Source organism: Anser brachyrhynchus (assembly GCF_964034855.1).
Source record: "Anser brachyrhynchus genome assembly, chromosome: 1".
NCBI lineage: Eukaryota > Metazoa > Chordata > Aves > Anseriformes > Anatidae > Anser > Anser brachyrhynchus.
Window position 1 is genome coordinate 89,100,430 of NC_137694.1, and position 20,649 is coordinate 89,121,078.

The 20,649-nt window shown below is 37.8% G+C and overlaps 1 protein-coding gene across 3 annotated transcripts; it reads right to left on the reverse strand.

Annotated features, from left to right (window-relative positions):
* Nucleotides 1–1,242: 1,242 nt before the first annotated feature.
* On the reverse strand, nucleotides 1,243–19,845 carry ARL6 (ARF like GTPase 6). 3 transcript variants are annotated; one of them, XM_080597451.1, is made up of 8 exons: nucleotides 19,716–19,845; nucleotides 17,234–17,384; nucleotides 14,992–15,053; nucleotides 13,222–13,290; nucleotides 10,209–10,303; nucleotides 6,392–6,521; nucleotides 4,909–4,964; nucleotides 1,243–2,306 (listed from the first exon to the last, which is right to left on the reverse strand). In XM_080597451.1, exons 2-8 carry the CDS (start codon nucleotides 17,354–17,356, stop codon nucleotides 2,281–2,283), a joined length of 561 nt encoding a protein of 186 aa, XP_080453577.1. In that variant the 5' UTR covers nucleotides 17,357–17,384; nucleotides 19,716–19,845; the 3' UTR covers nucleotides 1,243–2,280. The 3 variants fall into 3 exon arrangements, with proteins under 3 accessions (XP_080453577.1, XP_080453576.1, XP_080453575.1); XM_080597450.1 differs by lacking the exon at nucleotides 19,716–19,845 and adding an exon at nucleotides 19,579–19,715; XM_080597449.1 differs by lacking the exon at nucleotides 19,716–19,845 and adding an exon at nucleotides 19,579–19,715 and having other exon boundaries at nucleotides 14,989–15,053.
* Nucleotides 19,846–20,649: the final 804 nt, after the last annotated feature.

Consider the following 20,649-nt stretch of genomic DNA (forward strand, 5'->3'; position numbering starts at 1 on the left):
AACATGCAGACATTCCTTCTGCCGTTGTGTTCCACAGAACAATCACAAATGCTCTAGAAGTAGTAGCCATGTAATGACTAAAGCAGTAACAGAAAAACAAAACTTCACTGAAGGGAATGTCCCCATTCTCACTTATTCAAAGAGAGCTCCATCCAACACAGTCTCCTGGTAGAAGAGAAACAGAAAGATCTCCTGAGGTGAAAAATAAAATAATTTTTAAAATTCCCCAAAAAAGGGGGACAGTAATCAGCATAAATAAGTAACTGCTTTTTTCAAAGGACTTACTAACTTCATTGGAAAGCACAAAGTAAAAGTTAATAGGGTACTTCCCTCAGATTTGTGGATGGAAGAAGAAAGCAGTAGGTTCAAACAGCTTCCTATGACCATAAGAAAAAAGACAGTACTTTATGTGGTCCAATATAAACAAGTCATCAGCAAGCCATTAAGGTCCATATTCAAAAATATTTTTATTCAAGAAAGGCAGAAATGCAGTTAGGTTTTATGTAAGAACTTAAACCTTGCTTTGGTAAGGAAAAATTAATGTCAGCTTAAAATTAAATATGCCATCTAAGTGAACCAAGTAATTGCAAAGTATTTGTACTCAGAAAAAGATGTCTCCAACAAGTATTATTTTTGATACCATATTATCCAATGCAAAGTAAACAAAAAAGTTGCTACACAATTCAGAGTTCGAAAAACTTCTCAATTATGTGATTTTTTCCTCCTTTGTACCTGACTGTGTACATTTTTAGCAGTTGACAGAAAGCCAAAGGTGTCACAGAAACAGACATGAAGGATAAGTATTTTCATGACAAACAGAATTGTCAGAAATATAACATCCGGTAAGATAGATTTTTACAGTAAGAGCTCCCTTGAGCAAAGCAGGTGAGTTAAAATTCAATTATTATTAAAGAGTTAAAGTACATGAAACTGTTTTATTATTTCAGGCAGTTCCCTTTGCTCCAAATATTCCTCTATTAAGTTAGCCATAAAAGGTATGCTTACAGAATATTTCTGCATTTTATACGTTAACATGGGAGAGTAAAAAAAAATTTTCCAAGACCTACATATTACATCTCCCACAGGAATCAGTAAGTGGAAGTGAAATACAGTAAAGGACCATCTTTACCACTCTCAGTAAGTGTCGTCTTGTCTATCAGACATAGGAAGAGGGATTAATGAGGAAGAGTTGGCATGACAAAAACAGAGTGCTTAGCATTGCTTTAATTTGTTACTTAGACCTTTGAAGTTAGAAAGTTTATTAAAAATCCTTCTTGAAAGTAAAATATTTTATACACAACAGAAGTATAATACATATTTCATATTAATGATCTAGTAACTAGTGAACTGCCTCTTAACTGTGTTTCCAAAACATAATTTTCAATTGTACGCTTCACAAATACCTGGAACTGCAGTCTAGCTTATCAGAAAGTATAACAAATACATGCAATTAAAAACAGAACACCTTGAGAGAACCATTTTATTACAGTATAGAATGCTATTTCCATCACAAAATGGACAAAAATTCCAAATGAAACTAACTGAAAACCAAGAACCCCTATAATGTAAAGGCAATCAATGAACACATTTATGTTAAAAAAAACGTGACGTGCTGTACATTTAAAGTTTTATTGATGGGAATGCAAACATAACCATGGCATATCACAAAAACATTTTGTAACATTTCATTATGAGCAGTTCCTTAAAAACATCTGCAATCATTTGTAACAGCTGCACTTAGTATTTGAATCCTTGTAACTTCAATCAAAATATTCTTCTAGTAGCCTATTGCAGATGGTTATTAAAAAAACCTATGTCACAATTTACAGTAAAAAATGCCAGAAATACCTACTGTTTGCAGGTGCCCTATTTTAAGTATTTCATACAGCTTTATTTCAGGAAGTGCTGATTATTCTTCCTTGGGAATATAAATTTTACCACTTGCTCAAAAGTTGTCTTCCCCAGAAAAACACAGGGGCACTTCCTGATGGCTAATTATCACCTCTAACTAAAATGAATGCAGATGCTTATTATTTACACATTTTTGGTTTTAAATATGCTCTCCAGTCATGAGATTCAATTTAATTTATGGATGTGCATACCTGAGGTACTATGTTATCTAATGCATTTTTCCTGGAAGTGATACTAAAAAGAAACAAATGAACACAGAATATTTAGCTGAACTGGCTGTATTCTTCAAGTCTTTCTTCCTTTCCAAGATCTTGTACACCTACTAACAAAGCTTGTAAGTGAGAACACCATACATCTTTTATTTATCTCTCATGTCTTCATTGCTTGGATCTGATCTGTTAATAAAAAGAGACAGCTAGTATTAAATACAAGTAAGATGAATTATTGTTTTATTTCACTTCTTGAAAACATAGTCCAGTATGTCCAGGTTATGGAACTACATCAATAGATACTTTGGTGTAGTTAAAATAGTGGGGCACAATCCAGTTTGAGTTGTTTTCAATTTGCTCTCACATCCACTTCTGAAATTCCTCCACAGCCCAGTAGTTCTCCTCAAATATAGCTAATTAAACATGAAGAACCTTCTACATAATTTTTATCCTTTACAAGCTTTAGCTAAAGGATTAAAACAAGGCCTGAGAATTGTGAAGTACACTTTTCAATTCCTTGCGCACATTTTCAGCTTCCACATAACTAAACTAGGATTAACTCCCCAACAGCAATGAACACCAAAGGATTTAAAGTTTGTTTTTGCATAATTCACATGGAAACATCCTTGCTCTCAGTAACCACACTTCTCCATACCGAGAGCCTGATTGCCACTTCTAAATTCACTTCAAAGATTTTCTTAGTTAGCATAAATATACTGCATCCCCATTACAATATGGGGAAGTCAGCACAATTTAATTAAAAGCAGTAGTAAGGAATGAGAGCTGTGTTTAGTCCAACATGAGACAGGTTAGTTTTACCCTACTGATGATACGGTGTTGCAATAGAAATCCACATTACAAAATGTGGAAATAAGCAATCTCAGCGCTTGCTGAGGAAAAAAAGGCAAAACCTGATCCCTCCCGAAACCAGGGAAGCTATGAGTCTGCAAAAGACCTACAATGGATCTGCAAAAAGTAGCTAAGAAAAGCATGGTTGTTGACAAAAAACCTACATATTCATTAACCAGGTGTCTGTTCCTCCACTTAAGTTTATGACACCTGTGATTTAGAGACTAATATAACAGTTCTTCCATTTTTTCTCCTCCAGTGCTCTAGCAATGGGCAGGAGAATCATAGCAGAAGATGAAATGAAATCTTCATTCACTGAAAGTGTAACTGCCAAACCGCACATGCTTAGGTGACAATCCAGTTTAAACCTAACCCCACTTAAGCTTTTAGGGTGCACTGAGATGGGAGTTAATAGAAATTCTTTTAGGTAAAATCCATCTGTGAAGAATTTCAACTCAGAAAATTAAGAATTTTAACTACCCATGAGAGTGAATAGCTACAAAGAGCTATACAAGTGAGTGACAGCAGAAGCACTTAATTGCAGAGATTAAAAATCTATGTATACAACTTAAATATTTCATCAGAAAATATTTAGACTAGCATTTGAGAACCTCTTTAAGTAGCTTGAAGCTATGTACAAAATCATCAACTCCAACTTTGGACTGAAACTTAGAAGTTTTAAGTGGAGACCCTGGAAATCACAGGAAGATATTACAGAATCAGAACTATACCTAAAATTAGGAAAAAGTATTATATTTGGAATCTACTCTCTGTAATGAAATACAGCAGTGAAGGAAGCTCAGTAGTAAGGTGCTGCTTCTCCACTACTGAGCTCTTTTAGATGGTGGAGGATGCATCAGTTTCTCTGCAAGGCAGTAAATCTCTTTGCAGAGACCATTTTTAGTTAGTATACCTTCACCTGAAAACATGACCAAACGTTTTTGTATTCTGTAACAATGTAGTAAAACCAACCATCTCCTTCTAATTAACAGAAAGGATTCTAAGTAGAAAGGACAGTCTGGTATCCATGGACATGAGGAGTAATGTTAATCAGGTAGAATGTCTGATAGTATTTAGCTACACCTTTCAAAGAAATTTGGTGGCACTAACTCTGGGAGATTGCTGACATCTAGTGGCTACCACAGCACAGAACACGTCAATCTAAAGTCATCTCGCACAGCATTTTGTTCTCATACTCACATTATTCTCCACTAATACACTCACAATGTAAGCAATGTACATTAGATTGAGGGTGCTAAAATTAGAACAATACCACACTTCACTATTCTAAACATTTAGCAGTACACGGGAGGACCACAGAGACCCAATCCTTACCAATACACAACATAAGGAAATTACACAGCAACCACACCAAGTTTGCAATTAAAGAATGCATATGTAATGCATCCTATAAGCCAGATCTGTTATTTTCTATGTGGTTACAAGTGTCTGCATATGCTAGGATCCTTACAATGTAAGCTGTTTTTTTTTGGCTCTATGTCAAACAAATATACTGATTTTGATTCTTTTATCTTTCTAGCCTGCTTATTCACCATTTCCAAATACTTAACAACAAGATATGGAAAACTGGGACAGGCCAGTAAGAAAAAATTAAAGAACAAACTGAGCTACCACTATACAAATTAAAGTGCACGAGCACCATGTATTATTATTGTTTAAAAGAAAGTTTTGCACTGTTTCAAGGGTATGCGTTAACATTTCATAGTACACACTTTTGACAGAGAGCTAACATGATCTTTGTGTGCACATTAAGGAGAAAAATGAAAGGTAAGCATGAGACAGAGCATCAGTACTCACTGTGTGATTTGATCTGACAGCAGAAATGGACAGAAAGAAAAAGGAAATAAAGAAAAAACCTTACAAAATGAGAAGAGTTTAACGGAATGAGAATAGAGCAAGAGAATTGCACACTGCATACCTTGGAGCCAATCCACACCATCCTGTAAACCTTCTCCTTTAAGAGCATCACTGGCACTGAAAGAAACAAATCAAATTATGAAGACATGGTAATAATAACAGTTTCAATGGACTCGTCACTATACCTGTAATTTACAGAACTGCAAAGTAGTATGTACAATTAAGTTTTCTTCACCTGAAGAAGACTGCTTCTCAAAGGATTAATTCTACAGTACCTTCCCAATATGAGAACATTTCAAGATGTGCTTTTAGTTTTGAGTAACTACTACAGTTCTGAGACAGGGGAATCATTCCTAGAACATGAGGGGCTCTTGAAGACCTCCCACATGAGGCAGCTGTATTGTTCTGCTGCAGATACACTTTGGTAACACCCTCTGCAAATGCTGTAAAACGTGTTTACTGTCTACAACAAGACCAAAGAAATAGCACCTTTCTTCCTCCCACACAGTTCCTATACAAAGCAAAGGTGTTGGAGTACTGGAGGAAACAAGTACTGTGCGTACACGTTTCTTGTAACAGCCACCCTAGGGCTGTCTGTTTATGTTAGGCCACAATGAGAACAGTGTGAATTTACCCTTTGAATCACAGGGGTACAACTGTTTAAGGCCCCTCATTCTTCAGCTTATGAAAATTAACACAGCAGTGAATCTGCACTACTTTGTGGTTATCTATAAAATTATTTCTCAAGGAGCTTGGGAATTCATCAGTGCAAAGCAACAATTCCAAAATAACGCCCAGGTAATCAAGTTAATTATTAAAAGGGCCTAAAATGAAAATTTTAGCTTTCAGCAGCACTTAGCTGCTGATATCAATTTTAGTTTACAATATATGAACTTTTGTAAGCTAAAAATATAACTTCTGTAAAGTACTTCTGAGCACAAAGGGTTTTTTCCCCTGTCAACACGGACACAATCCTTTTATTTATAGGAAAGCTCTACATCCTTCAGAAAGAAAATACAATAGTTCTTAAAACTAAAAAAAAACCCTCAGACATTATGTGGTGCAATACTGTCTCTCTGAATTCCCACAGGAACAGCTTACTAAGGGATCTTTTAACAGCAGCACCTGGAGACTGAAAGAAATCAACTCTAAAGGCTTCACTGTTGATATTATTTATCCTGCAAGACAATCCAGCAGCAACACGGATGGCAATTCCACACAATCTCCCAGCAAAAATAGGCGCAGCTACTCTTCTGATAAGAATGCTGCTTTTCAATTTCACTGAAGTTCTCTATTTCATTATTCGGGTAACAGTTCTCTCGTGAAAATTTTCTACTTACAGTCTACATGAATGCACTGTATTGTGCCTATAAAATGTATTTCATAGCAAGTATTGTAATGTTTCCACTCATTCCACATATGGCAGAACGGCATTTTATCTGGTAGATTTAGTTTGTATTATATAATACTGAGTGGTATGATAGAGCTAAAATATGAATACAAATTGTCACCAATAAAAGAGTAAAAATAAAAGGAAAGTTTACCAGATATGCCAGGGTTTGTCTTTGATGTTTTCTAATGACAATAACTGAGATACTTTCACAGATGATATCGCATCCCTGAGGTCCATCTTGTTAGCAAAGAACAGAATAGGCAGTCGACGGTGCTTAATATCTAGGCACAGGCAGAAATAGAAGAACCATGACAATATGCAACACAATCTCTGCAAGTAACAAACTACAAACAATACAAGAAGGTATTCTGCTCACCTGTAACTGCAATTCTTTGAAGGTTGTATGCTACCAAGATGCACACTGTTGGGTCACATGGCCTCTGATGCATGCTTCAAGAAAGCTCAAACTTTCTGGTAGGCTTTGGGATCTCCCCCTACCTTACACATATACTTAAAGCTGTAGGTAGGAGTTGTTGGTGAAGCTGAGGAACAGGAGCTCAAGCAATTTCTTACAAATACTATGTGTGCCTCTGTTTAGTGAAGACTGGATGTGTAAAATGAACAGAAAAATTATTTGCATTCCTTCATATCCTCCCAAAAGTAGATGCATATGAGTAGTCTGCACTATCCTTTAGCATCCTGGAGTACATCCATGACTTTCTTTAAAGTTCATAAAATAAGAAAAAAGATGCAGATGTCAGGACATCCCTTATCTGACCTTCACTTGAACAAAGACTTCTCTACCAGAAGCTCTTTGCAGTTAGTAGTGGGAACCACAGTCCCAACCAAGGACCCTGATACACTGCTAGTTTCTGGTGTATTTATGCATGCAACAGCCTCTCTGATTACCATGAAAGGCTAGAGAGTCATTGCAAGGAAACAAAGCATACATCTGCCAGGTTGGAGAGAATAAAGCTGGCAAAAAATTACTAGTATCAGTGCCAACTACAGAAATTGTTCCACATTATTTAAAGAGATTAATTCTGGGATTTGTGAAAATCTGGATTTGAATCAACCCGTCAATTTTTCATAGGAAAAGATCTTTAAAGAAACTGTGATGAAAGTTTCCATAGAGGCGCTTCTTAGAATAGTAAAGAGAAGAGGTTGCTTCCCATAGGAAACAAGCTAAGGATTTGTATGGAACCTTCAAACATAAGCCAACTGACCCTGCTGGGAAGGGTGGCAGAACCCCCTTAAAAAACCGACTCTCCTAATGCTGAAATGAATCGAAATTCTTAATTATGCTCTTTTCAAACCTTTTACTGAACCTTCCCACAAATCCAGTGGAGATACTACTACTACAACCATACTCAGAGATCATGAGTGCTCAACAAAATGCTGACGTTTTCACAGTTGTTTACCCTATCTGGAACTACTTTTTCCTCTGATATCCTCTAATGTGAATCAAAAGGCCTTAAAATAGAAGCACAGAAAGAATATAATTAAATTTCTGTTCTGATTCCACAGTTGAATAGCTCTTGTGTCTCCCAACTGATACTCTTACACTAACGTAAAGTACAGTTAAATGAACTCTCGCACCCACAGGTTGCAGTTTACAGATATATTAGAACCACAGAAGTTTGTTAACATCACATAGGCAGATAGCCAAATTTACCAAGGAATTCTCACTGTAGTTTCTTTTTTGTTTGTTTGTTAAGCACCTGAAAACGGGTACAACCTACCCACATATACTCATAAATGCACACTTAAAGATGTTTGCTAAATAAACTGATAAACAGACACATTTTTTCCTACCTTATTATTTCCTACTATGCTATACCCTATTCTTCCTAACACATTAAAAAAAGACAAACACTAGAGACATGCGATGTGTAATTTTATACGAAGCATTTCAAATGTACAGAAATTTCATTTTATTTTAGAAGCATGTGCTGGAGGTCAAGTGACCCAAGAGTCAATGTCTGACTAGGTAATCCAATGACTGTGACCTTGCAAAATGCTGAAGTAATAACATAACAATGATCATTAAACAAGCTGTTATTTGTAGAGTTCACAGTCCACTATCACAAGTAGTAGTTTTGATCTTCAGAACAATCCCAGCTAGTACAACTTCTACCACCATTAATGCTTCACATTTCACATTCCCTCTCACCTGACCACTTCAGGCAAAGCCTGTTTTACTGAAGGATTGCTAAGATTTTCAGGGACAGGAATCTATTCAAGGTTATTACCCAGCGTCCACTTAAAGTGTAAGCATGTACATTCAAACCATTTAAACCAGGGGGTTCACAGAGGCAGAAGCACAGAAGGGGAGTAACTAGGGCATATAGAAGAAGGGTAGAACAACAGTAATGCAAATAAAAATATTGCTGTAGTAAAACAGCTATAGATTGATTCAGTTAATAGTTAATTTTTATCAAACATTATTCTCTTTGGTCCTCTTGGATTAAGACCTATCAAAATCCCAAAGGATAGGAACGCTATGGCTGCATTTTACCTGAGCTGCCCCAAGGCAAAAATACAGTAGTGCCCTTCCTTGGTGCTAGGGAATACACCAGGTGGCCACAGCCACGATCTTTGAGAATGAAAAAACGTAAGCGTATCAAAAGCTGAAGACTGCTGACCTACTAGATCAGTGTTAGTAACCTGTTAATACCTAAATACGATACCCAAAGTTGCAAATCCTCAGTCTTAACACTTTTTACTCTTTTGTGTTATAATAAAGCAGTACATACTGCAGTTGTGTCTACCTCCTATCCTTAGTCTTATGTGGCTTCCCTTTTATCAACAGAATCACCTTTTTACCAGTGTGGTTAATACCTGCTTTGTTAGAGTTCCCTGACCCTTATGTAATCCACCTGCAGCCCTTGGTTCACCTCCGCCCTCCCCTTGAACTTTGCGAGCCTGTCCTTTCAGCGTCTGCACTTGAAGTGGCCCATTCCTCTGAACATGAAATGAAGAGGGCCCAGTCAGCTCACTTATGCTCAGCTACAGCATCCTTGCTGATGAGCTCATGTATTACATGCAGCCTGCATGGAAAAGGAAACCACAGCAATATGATTGGCTCCTATCTCACAATACTATTCTTGGTTAGAAATACAGAAGTATTTCTCTTTTCTCACGTCTAGTACTGTAACCCCACAAGTTAAGGCTCTACCAGCTTAATAAATACAAAATTGCAGTATGATTTCACTTTTAAATTTCCTGCATGTAGTTTTACACCCTGGCTACTCACAACAATACTACAGTGCTGAAAGTCAATCAAAATTGCATATTGCTTATAAATACATAATTTGATTCCAATAGTGTTGGCCATATGGAAAGGCAAAGAAGGAAAGAGTTGATTGATCTCAAAACTTATCTAAGAGAACACAGCCCCATAGAAAAAAAATAAAGTAAAAGCCCCTAAAACTAAATGCCTCACCATGAATCTTCTCATATTCTGTCCTGCCCCACATATCCTTTTATAGGCAATTGAAACTGACTGGTATAACTACCCTGGTATCCTTATTTTTTAGCTATCTTGCAATAATAATAATAAAAAAGATCATGAAGATAAAAAAAATGAAAATTTGCATTAAAGGAACTAGTCTTCACAGAAGAATTTAGACAAGGGAATTTTGTGTATGTTAGTCACTGTATACAGGCTCTCCAGCTTCCAGAAGATCAAAATCTATTATTCAAACTAGCACAACTTTTGTTCTATGTTGATTAAGAATGAAGTCCAAGAAGAAGCAATCCAACACAATGTAGCCAGCTGGCAAATGACCAGTTTGTAAGTCAGAACAGGTACATAAAAAACCCTTATCCAGGGCTATTATTCTAGTATTCACGAATGTCTAAAATATTTATAAAATATTCAGAATGCAGAATGTGTCAGGTAAGAAGATTTTTTCTTACAACAACATAACAAATATGGAGACAGAAGGGGAAAAAAGCCTCCTCACCTGGATGATTCAGAAGGGTGTCAAGTTCTTCTTTGGCCACAACCATTCTTAATTTGTCACTGCTATCAATGACAAAAATAATGGCTTGGCCTTCTCTGCATAACATAAAAAGAGCAAAGAGGCAAATTATAGGTTCTCTTAAACTGTGATTAAGAAAAGGCTTTAGAAGAAACACCAAAAAAAAAATCAAACCTGTGTTTTCCTCTAATTTCTGCTATTTGCCATTAAGATTTGAATCCAGTCCTATTTCTGAAATTCAACCGTTTGACAACCTGCATACATTTTTTGAGACTTGAGATTGTTAGCTGCATGACTCTTACAAGGTTCAGTCTACACAACAGGCTCTTCAGAAATCTTGATTTCACCACCGACACTGAAAAATGAACTCTGAAAATGTAACCGACTGCTATGCTGACAACGTGCTCACAAAGTAAACCTGTAGAGAGCTTTCTGTAAAAGTCCTTTATTTCCTACACTAAAACAATTTTATTTAGAATTTTTCTGTTTAAACTGAACTTGATTTTATTTCTAAAGAAAAACTGCGTGTCTACAGCTGTTTAAACAACCAGGCACATGCAGATTAACTTTCACAAAAGTCTGCATAAATAGTTTTGTTTTTCTTTTAACAACAGGTAAAAATTTTCTACTATTTCAAATCATCAAAGACATTTTGCTGGCAAAATGACCACAGACAAAATGTATATATATGCCCATTAACTCCTGATTTCAACATATTATTTATATTTCATGTTTCATTTATTGAAACTTATTTGAAAGCAAAATAAAGTCTGATCAATTCAGAAGAACAGCTATAGGAGAGCCACAAAAAGTATTCTTAATTTACCTGTTAATGTAATAGTTATTTGTCCTTTGTTTTACATTTCTCTGAGAGACAATTAGAGGTACTTCTTCACCCCCCCCAACCCTACCCCTCAGTACTATCTTTGTCCCAGACCAAAAAAACCACAAAACAAAACACACACAAAAACCAGTCCCTACTGATAAAAAGAAATATCTTGACCAGTCTAAGACTGCAGGAGAATGTCCATTATTTTGAGGAATACGGCAGAACTTGAATAGTAAATAAAAAAATACTTTGACTGTTTCAGCTAATATTCAAAACTTAGAGTGTACAACATTTATCTATGGGAAACAGAGTCCTAATGTGTATTTACTAACACAAAATAACTTCACAAACAGGTAGCACAACGTAAATTTACAAATAATAAAGACACTTGTCCTTTGAGGACAACCTAGAAGATAGGTTCAAGGCAAATAAATGAGCAATCTTTAAGTACTTTGAGGCAACTACTTCAACGCAGACATTTGATCAGAATTGACTGGCATTTTGCTGTTCTTATAAAATTAAATCTAGCTTAACTTTATAAACTAAACAGTACATAATTATTTTCTATTATTTTTTAGCAGAAGTTAATCTTCAGTATTTGACTACTGCACTGGATCAGGAACAGAAGTGGATACAAGTGTACATTTCACTGTCAGCATTAACTAAGAAACTCCCTTCCCGTTTACACTAACAAAAGCAGTTTATGCCACATAAGGAGTAATTTACTGCATTAAAATACATCAGTCAGAAAAATCATTTGCTTATGAAACACTCAGCTAGCATTTTGAGAGCAGCCTAGGGGCATCAGCCATTGAAATCCAAAAGTTTTGGGAAACAGACATCTAACACTCTTGAAAGTGATGCCCACACAAGTCTTCAAATTGTTAACACAATTTTGACATGGAAAGAAGATGAAGTGTTAATCCTCAATTAAAGAATACTTTCAAGACTATCACATTTAATATTAATAAAATATTTAAATTTTATTATAATCTCCAGAATGGGGAACACAAGCTGTTTCTGTGTGATATAATAATGTTCAACTTCTGTTGATCAGCAACAGGTATTACAGAATGCCAGTGAAACAACAGAAATAAATCTTCAAGTTTCATCAGAAGCTAGAAAAATACACCATAGTTTCTATTACCAGTAAGTCAATATTTGGAGCAGTGCATCCAGCTCTGGGGCCCCTAGTACAAGAGATGTGGACCTACTAGAGCAGGTCCAGGGGGTGTCCACGAAAATGCTCAGAGGGCTAAAGCACCTCTTCTGTGAGGACAGGCTGGGGTTTAGCCTAGAGAAGGCTCCAGGGAAACCTTAGAGCAGCCTTCCAGTATTTAAAGGGGGCCTACGGGAAAGGTGAGTAGATACTTTATACCAGGGTATGTAGTGATAGGACAAGGGGTAACTGCTTTAAACTAGAATACTAGTTAAACTAGATTTAGATTAGCTATAAGGAAGAAATTCTTCACTCAGAGAAGGGGTGAGGCCCTGACACAGGTTGCCCACAGAAGCTGTGGTTGTCCCATCCCTGGAGGCGTTCAAGGCTGGATGGGGCTTTGGGCAACCTGGTCTGGTGGGAGGTGTCCCTGTCCATAGCAGGAGGGTTGTAACTGAATGGATCTTTAAGGAGCCTTCCTATCCAAACCATTCTGTGATTCTATGAATGCCATAATATTATAAAATACAGTAAATATCCTACTTCATAAGTAACATATAAGAATACTTGATCAAATTCTTAGTTTACATGTGCCACCTCATCCTCTGAGGCTCCTCACATATTTTAAAAAAAAAAGCAACCCTCAGCCACCAGCCAATATCTTTTGGCTTTTAAAGTCTCTTACTCACAGAGGAACAGAAAAGTAAGAGACCTAATTTATCTTGGTGCTTTCTTACAGGATTGTTTTTTTGTTTTTGTTTTTAGAATTTAAATCTCATCTTTAGCACGCTCCCCCAATCTTTGAGATAAGATGTCCCCAAAAGTATGATAATTAACAGCATATCAATTCTTCTTAAAATAGTTGTACTTATTCAGACCAACCTCCTGTCAAACACCAGGCACGATTCTTTAACTCATTTCTAAGCGCTAGATATTATTAGACTTCCATCTGTACAACGTACATGCTAATATGAACAGCAATGCTTTAAAACAAATAATAGGCTTACTTGTAGTAATGTTCCCAGAGGTTTCTGTATCTGCCTTGGCCTGACATATCAAACACTGTGAAAGACAAACTGTAAAGAAAAGAAAATCAGGCACAAAGAACAAAACCAAAACCAAACTATTTACTTTGCTACCCTGACAGAAAGAGCCCGATCAACTTGAATCCCAATTATCTGTAAAAGATTCCAAAAGGAACTTTGGCTGCTGTATCTGCCTTCAAACTATCCTACCCAGCTTTGTGGTCTTATCATAGAAATACTTCACAACAGAAAAAAAATGTTTATTCTCTGCAAAAAGAACTATATCAATTACAAAAAGTTGTACTGAATACAAAATAAGCTCCCATTCAGCCTCTCTTTTGATCACATTATCATTGAATGTTGTTTACAACACTGAGTATATAAAATTTGGAAGAGCCATGACTTAAAATGCACACCCTGTCTTAAATTCTGTTCTTAGACAGGCATCAACAGCATCAAAAAGATTCTGTAGGCAGAAATAGCTTTAAAAAAACAACAACTAAAAACAAACAAACAAACCACACACCACTCTCCCTTCTGAGAAGCATCACATTCTGGCAATAACAGGTTTCTGCAGGTGAGCAAGCTACAAAGGACAGTCTCTGCAACTTTGAGATATCACACAAATGCTAAACACAAGGTCAACTTCCAGAACATGACAAGAAAACTCTGATCCACTTCTGAAACGTATACAGAGGCAACACTGAAAGCAATACTAGGTTTTCCTATTTTGGGTAGTCCCACACAGCTTTCAGAGTGGAAGCAGTATCAAAATAAGGAGGTCTCAAAACATTCTTTCCAGTCTATGTCCGGACATTACCAGATTCTAGACCAGCTGCCCTGCCAAATAAAAAGTTCTTAACAACTCCAAAACAATGTTTTGATTGTAATACTAGAACTTTTTTTTTTTGGTTAAACATTCTACATTGTATAATCGCAGGTCACTTCTGTTACAGGACCAGAATAAAAGAAAGTAATATAAATGGATTTACATTCTCACACACCTAAACCTGTCTTACGTGCTTTACTGAGACAGAATACAGCTGTGAGCCTCCAGTAGAAACAGGAAACCCATCAATCCCACATGTCAGCTCAAGGAGGAAACAATTGTCTTGCAGACTGACTGCACCCATTAAAAATACACAGTGAAGGTTACAAAATAATAAACTAATATCTAATGTTACCTCTTTGAAACATTTTTGCCTTGCCATATCCCTTACATACATCCTAGCTTTCCTAATAGCTTGGCCTTCACTCAGCCAATAATTTGTTCCTTTCCTGACCTTTGCCCCTGACATCTTCCCATTGCTAAGGCTGTAACCACCATTTTTCATTTAATGAGATTAGACTGCAATCTCCTCAGAGTCTCTCCAGTGAGAGTGCTTATCGGAATACAGGTTGCCACCTAAGTAACTGCCTGTCCTCAAGGCTGTAACAGCGTCCCAGTCTGAAATGGTTAAGAAAGAAATCACTCACACCACTGCAAAGCTTTTATTAAAAAAAAATAAAATAAAAATAACTTTACATACATAGTTTTATAGCAGCGCAAAACATGGAATATATTCTAACACTGTCAGTCCAGAATTGCAGCTAGGACTCCTGGATACTACAACACTGCAGCAGGCTACGTGACATTTCAATACACCAGCACGCCATTACGCTCAGTTACATTATACTGAAAGTGTGATCCAAGTCCAGCTGATGTACATTGATTATTACAGTTAAAAGGGAGAAAATTAAAGAAACTGCTACCTGGATGTCTTGAATTTCTCTATACTGAATCCTATTGTTGGAACGATGTCCTGAGTTTGAGCCTATAAGAGAAAGAAAGTACAAATTTTTAAATAAAATTAGGAAACACTTAATATTGAAATATATTGGTAACATGAATACATCACACATCTGTTTTTCCCAATACAAAATACAATTTGCAAAATACACAATGCAATACATGAGATTTTTATAAATCCAGATACTGTTACTAAATAAGTTCCCTGAAAAGCATAATAATTCACAATCAAGGTTTTTAATTTTCTAGGAAAAACAGTAGATACAATTGGACAAGAGCACTGAAGACATTTCATCCTTAAAAGTGAGATTACATTAGACTGTGTGTGTACATGTGGATGTTACCTAAGAAATAAACATGAGATATGTTAATGTGGAAGATGACAGCTTGAAGACGATGACTGAGGTCAAAGTTCAAAATACTCATGCACTCTTATGACCACAAGGTCAGCACAAACAAGCCTGCACAACGTCCAAAGCCTCTTTGAGGAAAGAGGGTATACTTCTGTCAACACGTCAGACGAGCCATACTCAACTTGTACTACCAGCTTGGAAGAGTCTGTCTGAGGCTGAGAAGTGTACTGCAGACACTACACAATGGCCTGATCGCAGCTCTACTCAAACTACCTGATCACTGGAGGAATGGCCAAAATGTAAAGCGTTACTGATAGACCTGACTGGTAACCAGATTTACTGCTGGGCTAGTGAAGTAACCTCTCAGCTAAATCGGTACAACAGAATAATAGCTCCTTTAGGAAGCAGAAATACTGAGCAGGGAGAAAGGTTACATTTAGATTACAGATCACATTTAGATTACAAAGATCCTCAGATTATAGAGCTGAGAAAGTGATACACAATCCTTTCACAAACTTCCTAAAGCCCCTTATTAAAAACACTATTAAAGTAGTTACTCTTCCCATGCAACTGAAACAAGCTTAGTTTATCCATCTACATCTAGTTTTATTGCGAAAATGGTATTTCACCATCCTAAACAGTTTAGTCAGCAGCTCCTGTCAACCAGGGAAAATCTGTGCAAAATAAATGTTAAAGAAATAATATCATCTCCTCTAGTTCAAATGTATTTATGAGGCCCAACAGATACAACCGCAGACACGCAGAGAAACACTTCTAATTGCCAGACAAATGATATATTGTTCCTACAGCAAAGCAGCACTTGTTCTTGAGAAGACTGCACTGTTCTTAAGAATATCCATAGCTGAAAATCATCTGTTGACTGAACTTACTAAAACCAATTTCATGAAATCTGATCTAATGATATTTGTTGCACATTAGAGAATTTGCCATGTCTTGCTAGGATAGGACTTATGGAAGTTGAATGCAAAGCCACCCTCCTAACATACCACATTAAAAGAAAACAGTAAATTCTCATTATATGACTTACAGTAAAGCAACGGAGAAATAAATTCTATTTGATCAAGTAACTCCCTCAGGACCTTCTCTTATATCTACCCCTGTGCTAAATCTTGAAATCAGTATTCAGCTCTAGTTAGGACACCTTTACTAAGGTGATCCTGACATCAAAACCCTGCTACAAGGAAGGTCTCAAAAATTGTGCGTGTATATAGATATATATATTCACATATATATGTATCGTTATAGATATTACATACATATACATAATTTTCCTGTTACAAATTGCAGCAATTCCCCCAAATGATTGGCAACAGACAGTAAGCGATTTTATAGTTTTCATTTATCAATTTATTTCATTCGCATTAGAAGACTAATTCCAAAGAATAGAATTGTACCAGGCTCTTTTACTGAGTTATATTTTTAAACAATGTGCAGTGGTACTCTTCAAAAAAATATAAATCAATGGAATTAAAAAACCAAAATCTGTGTCCTGATAATAAGCAACAAAAAAGCCACTATATTCCAAATGCACATAACCAAGATGCACAAGCCTCATCTCAGCCATCATAAACCCTTCCTTACTGAGTGATCGTAGAAGATGTGCCATGTTAACACTGGTTTTGGTAAACGTTTTCATAATATGCACATGGTTGCTGACATTTAGTTTTAGTTGGTTTGAAATTTGTAAAATACATCTGTACTGCTGTACTAAATCAAAAAATTCTTCACATCTTTTTCATGATCACAATCAGTATAGCAGCATGCAGAAACAGCTTAAACAGACATCAACTCCGGAGTAAAACATCAACAGTAAACTAAGTAGGCTACTTACATTTGAAGGTTTAAGTTTATTTATGATCGTTGTTTTGCCACTATTGTCCAAACCAAGGCACAGAACATGAACCTCCTTCTTCTTCAGCCCAAGCCATCCTGCTAGCTTGTCAAACAGTCCCATGATTATGGCTCAAATACACAGCGATCACCTGTTGTTCAGAAAATCAGAGACGGGAAGAGCCGTTGGAAAAGGGTTACATATACAGCAGCACTAGCACAGTAGGTGGGCATGTGGATAAGAAGTCCTTAAACTTTTAGAAGGACGGCATGAGTAAGATGCTGCACAAACAGTACCGCAGCAGGTTTGCTCGGTGCAATAAGCAAATGGTGTGTAAGCTGATTATGGTGAAGAAGCCCTGATGCTAAAGGAGATTGGCTGTTTATAGCCCTGCCGATGTAACGCGGCGTCCTCGATTCACTGGGCAGCCACGCTGCTGGTTTCCCAAGCGCTCCAATAGAAGCACGAGGGCAACACCTCCTTACCTTCCGCTGAACGGACAGAAAGGAGGTAAAGTAGATTTTACTTCAGGCTGCCAATAGTCCTGTCAGTCACTGTAATTTGGACAACAAAGCAAAATGAAATCTACCTTCTTCAGCACCTGCTACCTGATTTGCTGAACCCTGAAGCAAATAAAGCTCCCTCTGTCAACTCAATTCAAACTATAATTGTAACGGGCTTTGACGACATTAACATGCGGAAATTGGGAGCTCATGCACTACAAATAGAAACTGCTTATAATGGGTTCAACAGACACGAAGGCAGACAACTTAACATTCACCTGCACGTCACGTGGAATCTAAACTCCTGCTCAGACACTGAAGTTACCTGGCAGTCATATACTGGAAGGAGCTTTCATTTTGCTTTCCCACAGGGCAGTTGGCTGAACATGTTTTGCAAGGAGAATAACCCTTGTCTAGCCTGAATAAAATCCTTGGAGGAAATTTCAGCAAACAAATAAAACCAAACATTTGTGACACTTTCAATAATAAAGCATTTTATTAACGCCAGCGGAATTTCATGGAGTGGCCAGGGTTGTTTTTTCTCTTAATAAAGAAAACACACAAACACTGGATAGCTCAAACCGTGAGCTTTATTACCCCAGAAAGTTAGAAAGAGAAAGATGAAAAAATATCACTTCTTCACTAATTGATTACAACATTATCATTAATTGAATTTTAATATAAGATAGTTTAAGCACTTAAAAACAAACTTTGTAATTTAAGCCATCAGCTTTGCTTGGCATCAACATTTTTTTTTTAAATATACAGATTTAATATAAAGCTTTATCACTCTAATGCGTTTTGGTTCAAGCCTGGCAGTAATTTAGAGTAGCCAGGTATGCTATATGTTGTTGTCACCAGATTAAACAAGCCCAATGTCAGTTATACCTATTCCCTCAAATAAAAGTCATGAATTTTCTTCTAACTCCCTTTATTTTATGCCCTACTACTTTATTATGCAAACAAGCACTGAAAGCAGATTAAGGCTTAGGGTTTACTATCAAATTAACCTGACAATCCCCTGCTCCAAAACACATTACTTCCTAGTGTAATCAAGGCTCACATATATACATATTCTAGAGGATGAGGTCCACAAAATAAAATAAACACTACGAAATTTTCAATAGGAAACCTCCAACTATTTCACATTTTTGAGCTGATCTGTGACAGTCTGTAATGTGGAAATCAGTCGAGTGTTAATTGGCTGACTGCAGCAGTGGCCCTTCAAAACACGTAACTTCAAGCGCTGAAGCTTTAGAAAAGTTTTCAGATACAAAGTTCTGGTGAAGCACTACTGAAGTGCTACCTTGCTAACCACAACTTAGTGAGCACGGAACATTGTGGAAGATGTTGAAGCAAGGCTTCTGTAAGAACAAGAAATAAATTCACATTTTTCCATTTCTAAATATTGCAGTCTATTTGAAATATCATCATCTCCTACAGTGAGCCAAACTAACTCGAAGAAAAGTGCTGCAAAGCAACCTTGCAGGCAGCAAGCTGCATCCCTGAACTCTTGTGTACATACCCTGAAGCCTGAGCAGACAAGGGACAATTGCATTGGGAAGGTAAGAACCTCACAGGCACTCATGCAACAGAAAAGGAGAAAACGCAAGAACTTAAAAAACGCTCCAGGGGCTTATAGCCTATAATGCTGTGCAGCACATCGCACCAGACATGCCCGCGACCCGCTGCTGCGATCACCCGCACCCTGCTTAAGCAGCAACCCAGAGCCCTCACCGCACACGCGGGCGCAGCTTTTGGGCTCCTGAGGCAGGGACGAGACCAGAAGGGCCGCGGGCCCCTTCCAAACTCAACGGCGTTAAACCACTCCACCCAACTCACCTGAACTACTCAAATTCAAACGCTGCAATACCAAGGCTGCCCCAGCCACCGAAGAGGCCCTTTTTTAGCTCAGCATCACCGACAACTTAACGATAACATATATTTTTTATGCACGGGGCCCCCGACGCAGCACAGACCTCGGCCCACAAAATGTCGGCCGGGCCCGGCCGCCGCTGCTGTTGCCGTGGAAACCTCCGCCCCGCCCCGCCCCGCCCCGCCCCTCCGCAGCAGCCGCGCCGCTTCCGGCGGCTGGTGGGCGGCACCTCCCCGGCAGCCGGAGCCCCGCCCGCGTGCTGGGCCAACGGCCGCGGGCAGCCGTTGGAGGGGCGGCGGGCGGGAGTCCTGTCAGGGGTTGCGCCCTGGGGTGGCCGGCGTAGTGCTGAGGCTCAGAGAAACGTCTGTTAAAGAACAAGAGGCGAAAAGTAGAGGGGTCGGGTGCTCACAGGAACGCGTGTTCCGAAGGGTGGGTGGTAGACTACAATATGTAGTTTTAAGTAGTTACAGCAACTGCGCTTTGAGAAGGCAGCAGCTGGCTTAGGCTGGACATAGCATACAGAGATACATTTATTTTCATTTTTTTGCAGTGCAGCTTAATCCAGTCAGAGTGTCTGGTTCTATGTCTGCTGTACAAACTCAAAAGCTATTTAAATCCAAACAGCAGCAAGTTTAAAGTAAAACACAATGTCTTCCCTGCCACGTACCTACACTTCCATGCCGTATTTTTCTGTTCTGTGAAAATGAGTATCATGATTTTTTGTGCTGCTGCAGTTACCAAAATCCCTCAGGCTACCATTAAAAAGCCTCATGAAGTTTTTAACTGGACCACTGTCATGAGTTTTCCTCCCTATCTCACTTGTGTTGAGGTACTTACAGGGTTTAAAAGATGGGTCATATTGTACTCCCCGCGTTCAGATTGATAACCTGCACTGCAGACCCGAATGAGACCCTATGTGGTCAAGCAAAACTTGATGCAGGGAAGACTTGGCATGCTACCACATCCTTATTTATCACAGATTGGCCAGCTAGCTAAAGCAACTCAGTCCCTGTCTCTCCCCTCACTACAACCTGGTG

Coding starts and splice junctions, on each gene's coding strand:
- ARL6 (XM_080597449.1), bottom strand. CDS start 17,356: ATGGGACTGTTTGACAAGCTAGCAGGATGGCTTGGGCTGAAGAAGAAG. Junction 13,291..14,988: donor AAATTCAAGACATCCAGGTA/GCAGTTTCTTTA, acceptor TTTTCTTTACAG/TTTGTCTTTCACAGTGTTTG. Junction 2,307..4,908: donor TGGTGTGGATTGGCTCCAAG/GTATGCAGTGTG, acceptor TTTTATTAACAG/ATCAGATCCAAGCAATGAAG.